We start from the raw sequence: 19,380 nt of genomic DNA on the forward strand, positions 1-19,380 counted from the left end.
GACTTTCCCAAATCTCGTGAAGCTAGGGATCTCCCGGCCGCCCCACAAAGCCAGATGATCCGGCACGCGAGTCACACTCGTCCCACACCCCCGTTCTGTTCTATATTTTTATTTGCAAACAGACTCTAAGGCTCCTGAGTTGCTGAGGCTGGTCTTGAACCTCGATCCTCCTGTCTTAGCCTCCCAAGTACTGGCTCATAGGTGTGTGCCACCACGCCCGCTGACTCCAACTTCGTGCCAAGGCAAATGCCTCAGTCCTATCGGTGACCTTGCTCAGCTCACCGCCACCATATAATTAACACTAGGATTCTAGTTTTTCTAATTGCACAATTATTTCTGTTAGCATGATTCTACTATTTATTTATTTGCTTATTTACTTTGTGATAGATACTAGGAATTGAACCAGTCACATTCTACCTGAGCTACACCCCAGTCCTATTTTTTATTTTTTGTATTAATTTATTCATTTTGCGGGTCTGGGGATGGAACCCAGGGGCATTCTACCTCTGAGCTACACCCCAGTCCTATTTTTTATTTTTTGTATTAATTTATTCATTTTGCGGGTCTAGGGATGGAACCCAGGGGCATTCTACCTCTGAGCTACACCCCCCAGCCCTATTTTTTATTCTTTATTTTGAAACAGGGTCTCACTGAGTTGCAAAAGGCCTCGCTAATTAGTAGCTGAGGCTGTCTGCACACCCGGATCCTCCTATCTCAGCCTCCTAAAAGCTGGAATTACAAGCGTGTGCCACCATGCCCAGCCTCTATTTTTTAATTTTGGAACACATTTTAGCTGAATAGCTGAGGCTGATCCTGAACCTGAGCTCTTCCTGTTTCAGCCTCCCAAATACTGGGATGAGAGACCTTTGCCACCACCCTCTGCTTGGTTTTTATTTAGAGCCAGAGTCTTGCTAAATTACCACACTCTTTGAATTTGTGATTCTCCTGGCTCGCTCCCCAAGTCCTGGGATTGCAGGCCGGTGCCACCGAGCCCTACTTGGCCGTCTGTCACCCAAACTAAGCTGCAGTCTCCACGGCTTCGCCGCTAGCACTTTCTGAGGCCCCTGAATGTGGGTCCTCAAGCACCCCTGTGTAATGCCCCTGCTGGTTTTCCTCGCAGCTGACCCCCGTGGGGAGGTCTCTGCTGTGGATAATGAACATTTGTTTACACAACCTTCATGCTCTTTATGGAATGTGTTTAAGAGATGGGAAACTTCTTGATGACAGGAATTACGGTGTGAGTTATGTTTTGAAAATAAAAGTTAGTCGGGCATGGTGGCGCACGCTTGTAATCCCCGCACTTGGGAGGCTGAGACAGGAGGATCGCGCAGGTTCGAGGCCAGCCTCAGCAACTTAGTGAGACCCTGTTTCCAAATAAAGTATGAAATAGGGCTGGGAGTATAACCTGGAGGTAGAAAGCCTCCAGGTTCCACCCCCAGTACCACAAAAACAAAAACAAAAAAGTCATTAAATAAACTGGGTATGGCGGCACATGCCTGTAATCCCCACACCTGGGAGGCTGTGACAGGAGGATCACAGGTTCTGGGTCAACCTCAGCAATTTGGTGAGGCCCTCAGTAACGTAGTGAGACTCTGTTATTTCAAAATAAAAATAAGCCCTGGCACATGCTTGTAATCCCAGCATTTGGGAGGCCGAGACAGAAGGATTGTGGTTCACAGCCAGCCTCAGCTACTTAGTGAGGCCCTCCGCAACTTAGTGAGACCCTGTTTCCAAATAAAAAATAAACAATAGGGCTGGGGGTAGAATGCTCCTGGGTTCCATCCCCAGTACCGCACACACGCAAAACAGAAAAACTCTTTCCCTCTTTGTCTGCTAACAGACATTTTCTTCTTTCTTTATTTTTGGCATTGGGGATTGAATCCAGTGGTATTCTACCTCTGGTCTACACTCCCAGCCTTTTATTTTCTTTTCTTTTTTGCAGGTCTGGGGTTGGAACCCAGGGGCATTCTACCTCTGGGCTATACTCCCAACCCCATTTTATACTTTATTTGGAAACAGGGTCTCACTAAATAGCTGAGGCTGACTTTGAACCTGTGCGATCCTCCTGTCTCCGCCTCCCAAGCGCGGGGATTACAAGCGTGCCCCACCATGCCGGGCCTATTTTTCTATCTTTTCTTTTGAAACAGGGTCTCACTGAGTTGCAAAGGGCTTCACTAAGTTGTATCTGAGGCTGTCTTCTTCGACCGATCCTCCTGTCTCAGCCTCCCAAGTACTGGGATTACAAACATGCATCACCACACCTGGCTTCTATTTGCTTATATATTTGCTTGTTTATTTTGGCACTGGGCAGTGAGCTCAGGGGCATTCTACCTCTGAGGTACACCCCCAGTCCTATTTTATTTTTATTTTTAAACAGGGTCTCACTAAGTTGCCAAGAGTCTCATATGTGATCCTCCTTTCTCAGCCTCCCGAGTCCTGGGATTTCAGGTGTGTGCCCCCATGCAAGGCATGTGGCTCTTATTTATTTATTTATTTATTTATTTATTTATTTATTTATTTATTGTGGTACTAGGAATTGAACCCAGAGGCTTTCTTTTTTTGTTGTTGTACTGGCTGGGGATGGAACCCAGGGCCCTTCTACCTCCAGGCTACACTCTTAGACCTATTTTATATTTTATTTGGAAACAGGGTCTCTCTCTCAAGCCACCTGCGTGATCCTCCTGTCTCAGCCTCCCAAGCACAGGGATTACAAGCGTGCGCCGCCACCCCCGGCAGCCTAGAGGCTTTCTACTTCTGAGCTATACCCCTAGACCGATTTTATTTCGTATTTGGACACAGGTTCTCAACAGGTTCCTGAGGGCCTCCTAATTGCTGAGGCTGACCTCCAGCCTGCGATCCTCTTGTCTCAGCCTCCCAAGTACTAGGATTATAAGCGTGTGCCCTGGGCCCGGCTGGAGGCTCACAGGGCAAGTTATGTGGGGAGAGATCAGCCCAGCTATCTGGTCATCTTCCAGAGCCTTAATTGTGGTCTTTTGCTTAAACTTTTAAACAATTGCTTAAACAATCTCTTCTGCTTAAGCAGGTGGGAAATGATCATTGCTCAAGGTAATTATCATAAGTGGAATTTCCTGTCATCTTCCAAATCCTTTGTGTGGTCCCGCAGTCAAGCAATAGCTCTCTTTCCAGTTCTCAGAGTCTTTATCACAAGTGACTAAGTAGAAATATGTAAATTCCCCAAAACTTAGAAGTGCCTGGCTTGGCTTGGGGAGTGAACTTTAGCCAGGGGCTTTCAATTTAAAGTTAGATCCCCACTGCCCCACCCACCCACACACCAAAAGACAGGTACATTTTCCAGCTGAGTGTGGTGGTGCACACCTGTATCAGTATTTGGGAGGCTGAGATTGGAGGATCCCAGATTCCAGGACAGGCTCAGCAATTTAGAGATCCCATTTCAAGGTAAAATATAAAAAGGGCTAGGGGTGTAGCTTGAAGGGAGAGCACCCCCTGGGTTTTGTTTTTGTTTTTCAATTTTATTTATTTATTTATTTATTTATCTTTGTATGTGTGTTACTAGGAACTGAACCCAGGGACTACATTCCCAACTCGATTTGTTTTTATTATGAAATAGAATCTTGCTAGGTCTATGAGTCTCACTATTTAATGAGGCCGTTCTTGAACCCATGACCCTCCTGCCCCAGCCTCCCAAATAGACGTGCGCTGCCACACCCAGCTGAGCACCCCTGGTTTTAACTCCTAGTACTGAGGAAGGATAAAAGAAATAAAAGAAATAGGGAAAATCAGGAAAATGTTAATGTGGAAGCTGTGGCAAGGCCTGTTAGATTCAAGCGCTGCCGAGGAATTTCCCAGTCTTTACGCATTACGCACAGCCCAGTTGACTGTCCTCTGTGGGGATCCGTTGACCAGACAACAGAGGTCACACTGAGGGGTAATCTCCTGGGCACTGTTGACTGTCCTCCTGCAGTTTAAACAAAATGGAAAACATGCCGATGTGACTGGGAAAGGCAGGACCTGGAAGAGGACCAGAGCTCTCTAAGTCATGTGACCACCGGACCGAGGTCATCTTCGCATCCCACCCCTTGCCCAAGTCCCCTGAAAAGGAAGCTGCTCTGCCGGACACCTGTTACCCCACTACTGGGGAGGCAGAGACAGGAGGACTGCAGATTCACAGCCAGCCTCAGCAACTTAGCAAGACCCTGATCCAAAATTAAAAAAAAAAAAACTGTCAAAATTATGATGTGACACTGACTATGTGCAGCAATAAAACTACAGTAAAAAATTGAAGCCGGGCGTGGTGGCGCACGCTTGTAATCCCAGCATTTGGGAGGCTGAGACTGGAGGATCGCGGTTTGCGGACAGCCTCAGCTACGTAGTGAGGCCCTCTGCAACTCAGTGAGACCCTGTTTCAAAATAACGATTAAAAAATAGGGCTGAGGGTGTAGCTCGAAGGTAGAATGATCCTGGGTTCCATCCCCAGTACTGCAAAAAAAAAAAAAAAAAAAAAGTAAAAAATAGGACTGGGGGTGCAGCTTAGAGTTAAACACCCCTGGGTACAATCCCGAGTACCACAGTAAGTACATACATACATACATACATACATACATACATACATACTGTGTGCCAACACTGAGCTAGATGTAAAGGAGAATGAGAAGCCGGGAGTGGTGGCACAGGCCTGTCATCCCAGTACTTGGGAGGCTGAGACAGGAGGATCACAGGTTCAAGACCAGCCTGAGCAACTTAGTGAGATCCTGTTTCAAAAGAAAAGAATAAAATAGGGCTGAGAATATAGCTCAGCGGTAGAATGGCCCTGGGTTCAATCTCCACTGCTTTCCGCCCCCTCCCCACATTAAAAAAAAAAAAAACAGATGCCAGGGTTGGGAGCTAGCTCAGTGGGAGAATGCTTGTGTAGGAGGTATGAGGCCTGAGTTCAGTCCTCCAGCATGGTTACAATGAAAATAAAAGAGGGTGCTAGGCTGTCTTGCAATTAAGCTTCTTTTTTTTTTTAATTTTTAGGACTGGGGATTGAATCCAGAGGCATTCTACCTCTGAGCTACACCCCTAGCCCAATTTATTCTTTCTTTTTTTTTTTTTTTTTTTTTTTTTGGTGGTACTGGGAATGGAACCCAGGGGCTTTCTACTTCCAGGCTACACACCCAGACCTATTTTTTATATTTTATTTGGAAACAGGGTCTCATAAACCAGCTGAGGCTGGCTTCGAACCTGCGTGATCCTCCTGTCTCAGCCTCCCAAGGGCTGGGATTACAAGTGTGCGCCACCATTCCCGGCTTATTCTTTATTTTTGACAGTCTTAGCCAGGCTGGTGGCACATGATCCCAGTACTTGGGAGGTTGAGACAGGAGGATCACAGGTTCCTGGCCAGCCTCACTACTTATAGTGGGTCCTCTGCAACTTAGTGAGACCCTATTTCAAAATAAAAAATAAAAGCCAGGTGTGGTGGCGCACGCTTGTAATCTCGTGCTTGGGAGGCTGAGACAGGAGGATCGCACAGGTTCTAAGCCAGCCTCAGCTACTTAGTGAGGCTCTCAGCAACTTAGACCCTGTTTCCAAATAAAATAGAAAATAGGTCTGGGAGTGTAGCCCGGAGATAGAAATCCCCTGGGTTCTACCCCCAGTACCACACACACAAACAAAAAAAGAACAAAAGAAAAAAAAAAAAGCTGTGTGTGGTAATCCCAGCGTGGCACACATTTGTAATCCCAGCATTCGGGAGGCTAAGACTGGAGGGTCACAGTTCACAGACAGACTCAGCTATTTAGTGAAGCACTTTGCAATTTAGTAAGACCCTGTTTCAAAATAAAAACTAAAATCAGGCTGTGGCTATAGCTCAGAGGTAAAATGGCCTTGGATTCAATCCCTAGTACAACACACACACCAAAGTCTGCATTATATTTCACATAGTATCTGGAGATGTTGCACTTTACATATGGGTGAACCTGAAGCTCTTAGAGGCCGCAGAGTATCCCAGCACCCAGAGGCCACAGGAGCTGTGTTAGTTCTCTGGAAACAGTCTCCCCAAACTTGGGCATCACCGAACTTAATTCTTAGAGCAGCCTTAGGGAGTTTGCTGTTGACCGGGAGAGTGACAGGTGAGGAAACGGCCAGTGAGATTACGAAGCAGCTGACCGCTCTGCCAAGCCCCACCGAGACTCCAGGCTGCCCCGCACCACGCCTGGACAGGGCAGGAGCTCCAGGGCGGTCCTTTGCTTGTTACCTGGAATAGGTAGGAGATGGACCACCTGTCCGACTCCCCAGGATATGGAAAAAGCATTAAGAAAGGCATTGGGAGCCAGGCACAGTTGTACTCATCTGTAATTACGGTACTTGGGAGGCTGAGACAGGAAGATCGCAGGTTCGAGGCAGCCTCAGTTACTTAGTGAGGCCCTTTGCAACCTAGTGAGACCCTGTTCAAAAAAAAAAATTTTTTTTTAAAGGGTCTGGGGTTTAGTTTGGAGGTAGAATGCCTTTGGGCTCAATCATCAGTACAAAAACAAAACAGAACAAAAAACCTCTCACTGTAGCCGGGCATGGTGGCACATGCTTGTAATCCCAGCTTTTGGGAGGCTGAGACAGGAGGACTGTGGCTCAAGGCCAGCCTCAGCTACTTAGTGAGGCCCTTTGCAACTCGGTGAGACCCTGTTTCCAAATAAAGAATAAAAAATGGGGCTGGGGTGGGTGCAGCTCAGAGGTAGAGTGCCCCCTGGGTTCCATCCCCAGTACCACAAAACAAAAACAAAACAAATCTCTTTGTCACTGTAGAAAGAGGGAGAGCATTTATCGGGGGCGGGGGAGCACTGGCTACCTCCGCCTCAGCAGCTTTGGGACACTAGCACCAGGCTGCCACCTCTGGCCTGTCCAGGGTGATTCCACTTTATGTACGTGGTTTTCTTTCTTTTCATTTTGGTACCGGGAATGAATCAAGGGGCGTTCTACCTCTGAGCTATACCCCCAGCCTAATTTCATTTCTCATTTGAAAACGAGGCCTCACTAGGTTGCTGAGGCTAGCTTCAAACCTGTGATCCTCCCTTCTCAGCCTCCCAAATATCGGGATTACAAGCACGCACCACCACACCTTGCTCAAAATTGTAGAAAATGTTTTTCTTTTTGGCAGTAATGGGGATTGAACAGGGCCTTGCCCATGTTAGGTAAGTGCTCTACTGCTGAGCTACATTTGAAGCCCTTAATTAACTAAACAGTCAATTAATTAATTTTATGGTACCGAGGATGAGTGAGACCTTTGAGCATAGGTCTCACTAAGTCACTGAGAGCCTGGCTGAGTTGCTGAGGCTGTCCTTAAATTGGCCAGCCTCTCATCTCAGGCTCTCAAGTACTGGGATTACAGGCATGCGCCACCACGCCCAGCTTTATTTTATTTTATTTATTTACTTTTTTTGCAGGTATGGGAATGGAAACCCAGAGGCATTTGACCTCCGAGCTACACCCTCTTTCCAATATTTATTCTCTATTTTGAAACAGGGTCTCACTGAGTTGCAAAGGGTCTCACTAAGTAGCTGAGGCTGTCCGCGAACTGCGATTCTCCTGTCTCAGCCTCCCAAACGCTGGGATTACCAGCGTGCGCCACCACGCCCGGCTCCAGCTTTATTTTTTGTTTTGAAACAGAGTCTCACTAGGTTGCTTAGAGTCGCACTGAGTTACTGAAGCTGATCTTGAACCTGTGATCCTTCCTGTCCCAGGCTCCCAAGTGCTTGAGATTACAGGAATACGCGACTTCACCCAGCTATTATCTGCATTTTGTACAAGTGCAGTTTCTGATTTGAAGGCACATCCCAAATGCCCAAATAATTTTATTCTTTTGATTACCTAACCCCAAATTTGTGTTATTTTGCAAGTTGGGAATTTTATGGGATATCTTCTGGACTTTCCGTAAAATGGTGTTCTGAACATTTTTTTTTTCTGTCTTTACAAGCAAGCGCCGATTTTATTTTTATCCCTAGATTCTCTCTGGGGAAGTGTTGTGGGGGAAAAAGGGACTGAACATCTTCCTATTTTTCAAGAAGTTCTAAGAAAATTAGCCTCGATCCTTGGGAAATTTTTTTTTTTTTTTTTTTTTTTTGCGGGTCTGGGGATGTAACCCAGGGGCATTTGACCTCCGAGCTACACCCCCTGCCCTATTTTTTATTCTTTATTTTGAAACCGGGTCTCACTGAGTTGCAGAGGGCCTCACTAAGTAGCTGAGGCTGTCTGCGAACCGTGATCCTCCAGGTCTCAGCCTCCCGAATGCTGGGATTACAAGCGTGCGCCACCACGCCCGGCAATCCTTGGGAAATTTATATTCAAGATGACACTGAACTTGGCAGAGAGGCGCAGACCTCTAATGCCAGTCTTGGGTGGTGGCTGAGCTGGGAGGATCACAAGTCTGAAGCTAGCCTCGGCGACCTGAGAGCCTCAGCAAATTAGTGAGCCTCTGTTTCAAAATTAAAAATAAAGAAATAAAGCCAGGCATGCGGGCGAATGACCGTGATCCCAGTACCTAGGAGGCTGAGACACAAGATCACAGGCCAGCCTCAGCAACTTGGAGACCCTGTTTCCAAATAAAAAATAAAATAAGGCTGACGGTGTAGTGTAGAGATAGAGCACCCCTGGGTTCAACTTCCAGTACCAAAAAACAAATCAAATTAAATTAAAAGGGCTGAGGGCATAGCGTTTCCAGGCTCCCAAGAAATTAAACCCACTTGGCAAAATGCAAAAGAAAACTGAAACTTTACTTACATATTTCGCAACACCTTGCACAGTTTGTGTGGTTTTAGACTAATCCTCATGCTGGCGCACGTGTGTGGATGTGAGTACCCCCGGGAGTGTGCGTGCGTGTGTGTGCGTGCGTGTGTGCACGCGTGAGCACACATGCTTGCAGGTGGGTAGCGGGTGGCCCTTGGAGACTGTTCACGGAGCCTGCGGTGGAGGTCAAACCGGAATTAGGCACAGATTTTGCCCCTTCCGCTCACTCCCTCGTCCCAGCTTTTTTTTTTTTTTTCTCTAACAAGAGATCACCCCCTTGCTGGGCATGGTGGCAAACACCTGTGATCCCAGTACTTGGGAGGCTGAGATGGGAGGATCGCAGGTTCAAGGCCCACCTCAGCAACTTAGCACAGCCCTGGTTTCAAAGTAAAAAAAAATTAAAAGGCTGGGGGTATAGCTCAGAGATTGAACGGCCCTGGGTTCAGCCCCCAGTGCCAGAAAGAGTGGCGGGGGAGCGCTGCCAGGGACTGTCGGCTGCCTCTCCCTAGGTTTCGATCTCTAGCAACGACTGAAGCCAGCTGTTTTCGGGAAGTCAGATGACCAGTTCCCTCCGGCCCGGCTCTCCTGCCTGGGTGGACACCATGGACCCACTGATGGTTGCACTGTGCCTGCTGCCCTTGTGGCCAGGTAGGAGGCAGGGGAGCCGGTGGGGGCCGGGGCCGGGGCCTCCCCCCACCCGGGCAAGGGACGGTCTCTTCTGCTGCCCTTTTTCTGAGTCATGCCTTCCTTCTCCCCCTTCACCCCGCGCTGCGTCTGTGTCTGCGCCCCAGGCCTGGCAGCCACGGCCATCTCCTGTCCTCGGAACGTCGACATCACTGGCGGCAGCTTCACCCTCAGCGATGGCTGGGCTCCCGGGAGCCTGCTCACCTACTCCTGCCCCCGGGGCAGCTACCCGTTCCCCGTGTCGTCGCGGCTGTGCAGGAGCAACGGGCAGTGGCAGACGCCCATTTCCAAGAGCTTCACCAGGCGCGTTAAGGCCCAGTGCAAACGTGAGGCTCCCAGGAACACCTGCAGGGGCCAGCGCAGGACTTCTGTTAGGATGTTCTCGGGATGGGCTGACCCTGACTAGGTGGCGTGGGAGGGAGGGCCAAGTGCCTCTTGCAGAGGGCTTTGGAAAAGACTTGAAATGACCCGGGCACCTGTCATCCTCAGTACTTGGGAGGCTGAGACCAGAGGATCGCAGGTTTGAGGACAGCCTCAGCAACCTAGCAAGACTCTGTTTCAGAAACAGAAAAATAGAGGCGGGCGCAGTGGGGCACACTTGTAATCCCAGTACCTGGGAGGCCCTCCCTAATTTACTGAGACCCTGTTTCAAAATAAGGACTAAAAAATAGGGCTGGGGCTATAGGTCAGAGATAGAATGTCCCTGGGCTCAACCCCCTAACCACAAAGAGCCGGGCGTGGTGGTGCAAGTTTGTAATCCCAGTGCTTGGGAGGCTGAGACAAGAGGATTGCAGGATCAAGAGCAGTAATTGCTTAATATAGCAAGATTTTTCCTTAATTTTTTCTTCCTCTCTCTCTCTCTCTCTCTCTCTCTCTCTCTCTCTCTCTCTCTCTCCCCCTCCCTCCCTCCCTCCCTCTCTCTTTTTAATTTTGCAGTGCTGAGAGTTGAACAAATCCCTGTTTGTTTGGGGTTTTTTTGGAAACAGGGTCTTACTAAGTGATGGAGGGCCTTGCTGGGTTGCTGAGGCTGGCCGCAAACCTGCAATTCTCCTGTCTCAGCCTCCCACGTACTGGGATGACAGGTGTCCGCGTCACGCCGGGCTCGCGGTCCATCTCGGTTCCCCCCTCTCTCTCCCTCCAGCTGTTTGCTGTCCGGTCCCCATCACCTTTGAGAATGGCATGTACACCCCACGGCTGAGCTGCTACCGGGTGGGCAGCAACCTGACCTTCCAGTGTGAGGACGGCTTCACGCTGCGGGGCTCGCCGGTGCGGTACTGTCGCCCCAACGCCATGTGGGATGGGGAGACGGCCGTGTGTGACAACGGGGGTGAGCGCTCCGCCCGGGAGCCGCGTGGGCCGGTCTCCTCGCAGACCCTAGTCTAAGGTGTCCAGGCGCACCAATGGGGACAGGGGACTGGTGTTTGGGGGCCCCAATAATATTACTGAATTTGGCTAAGTGAGGATCTACGGGTCCTGCAGGGAGGCTGGCTCGTCCAGTCTGTCCAGATCTTCTTCTTTTAAACATATTTATTTATTTTTTATACTGGGGATTGAACCCCCAGCCCGATTTTCTTATTTTGAAATAGGTTCTCAGCCGGGGTGGTGGTACACGCTTGTAATCCCAGTACTTGGGAGGCGGAGACAGGAGGATCACACAGGTTTGAAGCCAGCCTCAGCTACTGAGTGAGACCCTTTGTGAACTCAGTGAGACCCTGTTTCAAAATAAAGAATAAAAAAAGAGGGCTGGGGGTGTAGTTCAAAGGTAAAATGCCCCTGGGTTTCATCCCCAGTACCTCAAAAAAAAAAAAAAAAAGACAGTTTCACTAAGTTGCTGAGGCTGCTTCAATCCCTCAGTCCTCCCATCTCAGCCTCCCAAAGCCTGGGGTTACCTGTGCACTTGGCCAGGCCTCACGGCACTGGGCCTTTGTTCTCTCGCAGCCGGACACTGCCCCAACCCCGGCACTTCGGTGGGCGCGGTGCGGACAGGCTCCCGCTTTGGCCTTGGCGACAAAGTCAGCTACCGCTGCTCCTCCAGGCTGGTGCTGACCGGGTCCGCACAGCGCGAGTGCCAGAGCTCCGGGGTCTGGAGCGGGACGGAGCCCGTCTGCCGCCGTGAGTAGCCGCACGGTCCTCCCCAGACGCGCACCCGCTGGCCCCGGCCGACCCCTGTGCTTCCTTCCACAGAGCCCTACTCCTACGACTTCCCCGAGGATGTGGCCCCCGCCCTGGGCACCTCCTTGGCTCACCTGCTTGGTGCCACCAATCCCACCCAGAAGAGGACTGGTGAGTGTGAGGTGGGGGCAGCAGGGCAGGGAGGGAGCCTCCAATGGGAGGCAGGGAGGCTGGCCTCCATCCTCAAGGCCACAGGAAGGGGGTGGGCATCTGAGCCCTCCTCCCTTGCTCCTTTCTGCAGAAAACCTGGCCCGTAAAATCCAAATCCAGCGCTCGGGTCACCTGAACCTCTACCTGCTGCTGGATTCCTCTCAGAGTGTCTCGAAGGAGAACTTTGAGACCTTCAAGAACAGCTCCTCCCTCATGGTGGACAGGGTCAGGAACTAGGACCCGCCGGCGGATGAGGCCTCCCGGGCTCCCGCGGGTGCTCGCTTCCCCCCTGCCCTGAGTCCAGCTCACAGCCCACAGGGCTCACGGGGGAAGAGGAGCAGGAGGAGAAAAAGAGAAAAGACAGATAGACCTCCTCTTAGAAGCCTTCCCACATTGTAGGAGCGCCCTGCAGGAAGCAGGGGTCCAATTAGACGATGCTCTTTGTCACCCCGCAACCCCCTTTGGGCACTTGCTGCGTGCCAGGCTCTGTGCTGCATGCTAAGTGCCAAAGATGTCCGAGGCCAGCAGGTGTGGTGGCGTGTGCCTGTAATCCCAGTACCCCAGAGGCTGAGACAGGAGGAGTGCAGGTTCGAGGCCAGCCTCAGCAATTTATTTATTTATTTGTTTATTTATTTATTTATTTATTTATTTATATTTGCAGTACTAGGGATGGTACCCAAGGGCATTCTACCTCCAAGCTACATCCCCTGCCTTATTTTTTTATTCTTCATTTTGAAACAGGGTCTCACTGAGTTGCGGAGGGCCTCACTAAGTAGCTTGGGCTGTCCTCGAACCGTGATCTTCAGGTCCCAGCCTCCCAAATGCTGGGATTACAAGCGTGCGCCACCACGCCCAGTTTCTGGCCCTATTTTTTAATCCTCTCTTTTGGAACAGGGTCTCATTAAGTAGTAGAGGGCCTCATAAAGTAGCTAAGGCTGGCTGTGAACTTGCGATCCTCCTGTCTCAGCCTCCCAAGTACTAGGATGACGAGTTTGTGCCACTGTGCCCGGCCTCAGCCTCAGCCCCAGCAATTTGGCAAGACCTTCCAGCAGCTTAGTGAGACTAGGATTCAGAATAAGAAGGAAGGACTGGGGGGTCGCACGGAAATAGAATGCTTCTGGGTTCAATGCCGAGAGAGAGAGAGAGAGAGAGAGAGAGAGAGAGAGAGAGAGAGAGAGAGGGGGGGGGGGGCGCAGGCAGGCGCTCAGCAAATGTCAGGCTCCTGCTCCCCCGGAGCTGCGGTCCGGCCCCCTTGGCTTCGCCCTCACCCACCTCCCCCCGGCCTCCTCATCAGGTCTTCAGCTTTGAGATCAATGTCAGCGTCGCCATCATCACCTTTGCCTCAAAGCCCAAAACCCTCATGTCCATCCTGAGTGACAAATCCCGCGATGTGACCGAAGTGCTCTACAGTCTGGAGAACGCCAACTATAAAGGTGTGCGCCACCGCGGGCACGAGGAGGGGACTCGGTGCCCGAGGGCAGGGGCCGGACAGGAGAGAGAGAGGGAGAGAGAGAGAGGAGGAGGAGGAGGAGGGAGGAAGGGGAAGAGGAAGAGGAGCAGGAGGAGAAAAAGAGACAGACAGACAGACAGACACACACACACACACACACACACACACACACACACACACACACACACGGAGCCTCAGGAGCTCTGGGGCGTGGTGGGGAGTCCCCGCTTCCCCCAACTCGTGGCTGAAGTCCAAATGCAGGGCTCAGGTCTCCTGTTCCTTCCAGATGCCAAGTCGCAGATGGCTTCCTGGCTCGGCAGTGTCGCCCAGCCCGGTGTGGTGGCGCCGCCTGTGATCCCAGTGCCTGAGAGGCTGGGACAGGACGGCGCTTAGAGACGGGCCTCACCAGTGTAGCCGAGACTGTGTTTCCAAACCAAACGAGTAAAAAGGGCCAGAGCGTAGCTCGGGGTAGAGCGCCTCCAGGCTCCATCCCCAGTGCCACAAAAACACAAACTCCTGCATTTCTAGCAGTTAGGAAATAAGAGTGTTCCCGTGCCAGGCGAGGGTGGCACGTGTCCCACAGTCTCTCCTTTTGGTACAATCCAGATCATGAAAACGGAACCGGGACCAACACCTGCGAGGCGCTTCGCAGTGTCTACTTCATGATGAACAACCAGATGCACCGGCTGGGCCTGGACACCGCGGCCTGGCAGGAGATCCGCCACGCCATCATCGTCCTCACGGACGGTGGGGCCTGGGATGGCGGGCGGAGCGCGGGCCTGCAGAGGAGCGGCGCCCTTCTCCCTGGCCGCTTCCAGCTTCAGTGTTCCTTTTCTCTCTTTCCTTCCCTTCCTTCCTTTCTTTTTTCCTTCCTTCCTTCCTTCCTTCCTTCCTTCCTCTTTCCTTTTTCTTTTTCTTTTTTTTTTTGGCTGGGACTGGAGCCCAGGGGCATTCTACCTCTGAGCTATACCCCCAGCTCTCTTTTATTATATCTATCTATCTATCTATCTATCTATATATATATATATATATTTTTTTTTTTTTTTTGAATACTGGAGATGGAACCCAGGGGCATTCCACCTCCGAGCTACACCCCTAGCCCTATTTTTTTTTTATTCTTTATTTAAAAACAGGGTCTCACTGAGTTGCAAAGGGCCTCACTAAGCAGCTGAGGCTGTCTGTGAACCATGATTCTCCTGTCTCAGCCTCTCAAATGCTGGGATTACAAGCATGCACCACTATGCCCTGCTCCTATTTTATTTTTTAGTTTGAAACAAGGTCTCGCTAAGTTGCGGAGGTCCTCACTAAATTGCTGAGGCTGGCCGAAAACTTGCAATCCTCCCATCTCAGCCTCCCAAATACTGGGATGACAAGCGTGTGCCACCACGCCCGGCTTCTCCAGTTCTTTTTTTTTTTTTTTTTTTTCCTCTCTTTTTGTGGTACTAAGGATGGAGCCCAGGGGTATTCTATCACCAAGCTACACCTCCGGCCATATTTTTTAATTCTTTATTTGGAAACAGGGTCTCACTGACTTGCAGAGGCCCTCACTTAAGTAGTCTTGAACTGCGAGCCTCCTGTCTCAGGCTACTGAAAGCTGGGATTACAATGTGCGCCACCATGCCCAGCTTCCCCGGTCCTTTTTGAAGATCTTTTTAAATTTTGTTTGTTTGTTTCGAAACAAGGTCTCACTCCATTACTAAGGTTTTCACTAAGTTGCTGAAGCCGGCTTTGAACCTGCGATCCTCCCGTTTCAGTCTCCAAGTACTGGTGATACTGAGTTTCTTACTGGGTCCTTGTCTTTTGGAATCCAAGAATGAAATGTGCATATACTGGGAAAGTAGAAGTAGAAAGTTTATTCTAAAGTAGCAGGTGGAGAGGCGCTCACCCCCAGCGGCCTGGGCAGACTCGGGGGTCCAGCGGGGCATTCGGGTACTGCCTGAGAGTAGCCCCGCCACGCACCAGCCATCACACGCCCCCTTTCCCCAAAGTCCATCTGATCCGCCAGAGAGAAGCAGAGTAGAAGCGCCTAGAGAGGACAGGGGTCTTTAGGGGGGAGCCAGTATTCTGCTGAGCAAAGGGTTTTATATATGTTTAAAGCCCATTGGTGTCAGAGGTGGTGGCACAGTTTGTAATCTCAGTATTTGGCAGGCTGAGACAGGAGGATCGCAGGTTCGAGGCCAGCCTCAGCAAATGAGTGAGGCCTTCCACAACTCAGGTTTAAAATAGAAATTAAATGGACCTGGAGGTGTAGCTTGGAGGTAGAGTTCCCCTAAGTTGGATCCCCAGTTCGACAAAAACAAAACAAAACAAAAAAAGGGTGTCACTTGGTTGATGAGAGTCTTACCACATGCTGAAGCTGTCCTCTAACCTGCAATCCTCCTGTCTCAGCCTCCCAAATACTGGGTTACAAGCGTGCACCACCACGCCCGGCTTGAAGTGGTTTTGTTGAGGTTCCCAGGCTGAACGTTTACGGGGAATCCTGAAACCCACCAAAATGGGTAATTCTTTTCTTTCTCTGTTCTAGGAAAGTCCAATATGGGCGGCTCTCCCATGCCAGCGATTAACGAGATCAGGGAGATCGTGAACGTTGACCAGAACAGAAACGACTACCTGGGTGGGTGTCCACCGCCTGCCCCAGGTGTGCCATCCTGGGGTGGACAGGGCCCCTGCAGGGCTCCAGGGAGCCTTGGCTCTGGCCCAGGGCTTCACTCTGCAGTTTTATGTGAGAGAGGCTGAGTATCGTGGGAACGGTCCGAGTTAAGCAGCTCAGGGTCTCCACTTGGGCGTCATAAAGATGACATTTTATTTTCATTTGTACCAGGGCCTGCCTCTCAGGCAATAGGGGGAGGTGCTCAGACAGACGGGACGTAGCATTTTATGTTAGCCATAAAATGAACTTTAATTAAAGCCGGGCGTGGTGGCGCGCGCTTGTAATCCCAGCATTCGGGAGGCTGAGACAGGAGGATCGCGGTTCGCAGCCAGCCTCAGCTACTTAGTGAAGCCCTCTGCAACTCGGTGTGACCCTGTTTCCAAATAAAGAAGAAAAAATAGGGCTGGAGATGTAGCTCGGAGGTAGAATGCCCCTGGGTTCCATCCCCAGTACCGCAAAAAAAAAAAAAAAAAAAAAAAAAAAAAAGTTGGGCACCGCCATCATCATCTTTGTGGTCTTCACCAAATCTCAGGTTTCAGGAAACTTTCCAGGAAGAAGGAGCCCGGGTTCTTTGCAGGGACAGTCCCTGTTCTTCCTCTTTTAGCAGCTGGAGAAGTTACTTAGTTACCACACTTAATAGCCTTCGAAGGAACCCTCTCCCAGATTCAGGGTATACACAATTGCAGTGACCTATTACCTCAGAAGCATTTTGGCGAGAGACACTCACAAGGAAAGGAAAGATGTTTTTTCCCCCCCTGCGGTACTGGGGATGGAACCCAGAGGCATTCTACCTCTGAACTACACCCCCAACCCTATTTTTTATTCTTTTTTTTTTTTTTTTTTTTGCGGGTCTAGGGATGGAACTCAGGGGCATTCGACCTCCGAGCTACACCCCCTGCCCTACTTTTTATTCTTAATTTTGAAACCAGGTCTTACTGAGTTGCAGAGGGCCTCACTAAGTAGCTGAGGCTGTCCGCGAACCGCGATCCTCTGGTCTCAGCCTCCCGAATGCTGGGATTACAAGCGTGCGCCACCACGCCCGGCTTATTCTTTATTTTGAAACAAGGTCTCACTGAGTTGCGAAGGGCCTCACTAAGTAGCTGAGGCTGTCCACTAACTGTGATCCTCCTGTCTCAGCCTCCCGAATGCTGGGATTACAAGCGTGCAGCACCACGCCTAGCCTTATTAAAACATGAAAACATGCGCGTAATCCCAGCATTTGGGAGGCTGAGACAGGAGGATCGCGGTTAGCGGACAGCCTCAGCTACTTAGTGAGGCCCTTCGCAACTCAGTGAGACCCTATTTCAAAATAAGGAATAAAAAATAGGGCTGGGGGGTATAGTTCGGAGATAGAAAGGCCCTGGGTTCCATCCCCAGTACTGCAAAATAAATAAATAAATAATTTTTTGCATTGATGAAACTGATCCCAGGGCTCACGCATGCTAAGCAGGTGCTCTAGGACTGAACAGGAGGCTGGGCTCCGTCTGTCCTGGGAGCAAGCAGCCGGGGGTGGGAGGAAACACAGCATGAGAAACGATGTCGGACCCGCGGAGGTGAGGGGCGGGCAGCTCTGGGAGGTCCCTTCCAGCCTCTCTCCCTTGGGGCGCCCTCCGCCACAGGGTTGGTGATTGGCCTCCTCCCCGCCAGACATCTACGCCATCGGGGTGGGTGAGCTGGAGGTGGACTGGAAGGAGCTGAACGAGCTGGCATCCAAGAAGGACGGCGAGAGGCACGCCTTCATCCTGCAGGACGCGGCCGCGGTGCAGCAGGTCTTTGAACACATGCTGGGTGAGCGGCTCGGGGGAGTGGGGTGGGTGGGGTGCGGGGGGTGGCGGGCAAGGCGTCCACTGTGGGCCTCCTTCCCCACCCAATCTCGGCCCGCAGATGTCTCCAAGTTCACAGACACCATCTGCGGGGTGGGAAACATGTCCGCCAATGCCTCGAACCAGGAGAGGACCCCCTGGCATGTCACTATTAAGGTACGGGGGGGGGGGGTAAGAAGGATGGGGCTTGGAACCAGAAGTAAGAGCAGCCACAGGCCAGAGACATGGCGTCCCTGAATGGCCCTTGTCCCCCGCAGCCCAACGTCCTGGAAAGCTGTCGGGGGGCCCTCATCTCTGACCAGTGGGTCCTCACGGCGGCTCACTGCTTCTACAGTTCTCAGAACCACTCGCTGTGGAGGGTCTACGTGGGTAAGGCCGGCGCTTCGCCGGGCTCAGATCCTGAGGCCGGAGCTCCCACGGCCCGTCCCCAGCCCCGGCGGCTTTAGAGCCCTGGTCCAGCCTCACCCGCCTTATTGTTCCCAGGGCATCCCGATTCCCAGTGGGGCAAAGAGTTTCATGTGGAGAAGGCAGTGATCTCCCTGGGGTTTGACCTCCATGCCAAGAAGGACCAGGGCATCCTGGAGTTCTACGGCGATGACATCGCCCTGCTGAAGCTGGCTCGGAAAGTGAAAATGTCCACGCATGCCCGGTGACCGGGGCTGCGGCGGGAGGGCGCCCTGCAGGGCTCCGGAGGCTCCCCAGGGGCTGCGGAGGGTGGGTCTGTGTGACGCCGCCCCTTCTCCCCAGGCCCATCTGCCTGCCCTGCACCAAGGAGGCCAATGTGGCTCTGCGGAGACCCCCGGGCAGCACCTGCCGGGACCACGGTGAGCACCGAGGCTGAGGGTTCAGGAGAGCTGGGGCCAGCGCCTGGGGGTGTGGCGTTACCGGGGACTGGCAAGGGGCCGCACCAGCATCCCCTTCCCCTCCGTGGCAGAGACCGAGCTTCTGAACCAGCAGAGCATTCCTGCTCACTTTGTGGCCTTGAACGGGAGCAAGCTGAACATGAAACTCAAGACCGGGAAGGAGGTGAGGTTCTGAGGTCCCAGCGGTCCCCGGGCAGCTCCTGGCAGGTGGCTCTTCCACCTCCAGCCCGGCAGCTCGTCCATCCTTCTTGCTCCACCCCCACCACAGAGGACAAGCTGCATCGAGGTTGTCTCCCAAAACAAGAAAACGTTCCCGAAGTTGACAGACGTCAGAGAGGTGGCGACCGATCAGTTCCTGTGCAGTGGGACCCAGGACGATGACAGTCCCTGTAAAGGTGATTGCTCCCCAAGCCCGGGCTTCCCCAGGGAGCGCCCCATCCCCACGGCCAGCCGGCATACCAGAACACCGCGCGTGGCCCCCATGACACTGACTCTTGACCCTCTTGTCCCAGGAGAATCTGGGGGCGCGGTTTTTCTGGAGCGCAGATTCAGGTTTTTCCAGGTGAAGAGGGGGGGATGCGGGGGCGGGGCTACGGGGTCTCAGCCCAGCTGCAAGGAGAGGGAGGCCTCTGGGGGACCACCCGTTCTCTTCTCTCCTCTCTTCCAGGTGGGCCTGATAAGCTGGGGCCTTTATGACCCCTGTTTTGGTGCCGCCAACAAAAATGTCCGGAGAAAGGCTCCCCGGGGGGTCCCGCCGCCCCGAGACTTCCACATCAATGTCTTCCGGATGCAGCCCTGGCTGAGGCAGCACCTAGAAGGGGTCCTGCACTTCCTGCCCCTCTAATCCTGGCC

The 19,380-nt window shown here is 51.8% G+C and overlaps 1 protein-coding gene across 2 annotated transcripts; it reads left to right on the plus strand.

Moving 5' to 3' along the window:
• Positions 1–9,293: 9,293 nt before the first annotated feature.
• On the plus strand, positions 9,294–19,372 carry C2 (complement C2; the record flags this gene model as incomplete). 2 transcript variants are annotated; one of them, XM_080710030.1, is made up of 18 exons in its annotated part: positions 9,294–9,384; positions 9,528–9,746; positions 10,562–10,747; positions 11,359–11,532; positions 11,605–11,703; positions 11,834–11,967; positions 13,037–13,175; positions 13,799–13,939; positions 15,717–15,806; positions 17,490–17,630; positions 17,727–17,821; positions 17,923–18,034; positions 18,149–18,314; positions 18,413–18,489; positions 18,600–18,691; positions 18,797–18,923; positions 19,041–19,090; positions 19,196–19,372. In XM_080710030.1, the coding sequence occupies 18 exons, from the start codon at positions 9,294–9,296 to the stop codon at positions 19,370–19,372; spliced, it is 2,310 nt and encodes a 769-aa protein (XP_080566156.1). The 2 variants fall into 2 exon arrangements, with proteins under 2 accessions (XP_080566156.1, XP_080566157.1); XM_080710031.1 differs by lacking the exons at positions 9,528–9,746; positions 10,562–10,747 and having other exon boundaries at positions 9,339–9,384.
• Positions 19,373–19,380: the final 8 nt, after the last annotated feature.

This window comes from Muscardinus avellanarius (genome assembly GCF_963383645.1).
Source record: "Muscardinus avellanarius genome assembly, chromosome: 14".
Taxonomy (NCBI): Eukaryota; Metazoa; Chordata; class Mammalia; order Rodentia; family Gliridae; genus Muscardinus; species Muscardinus avellanarius.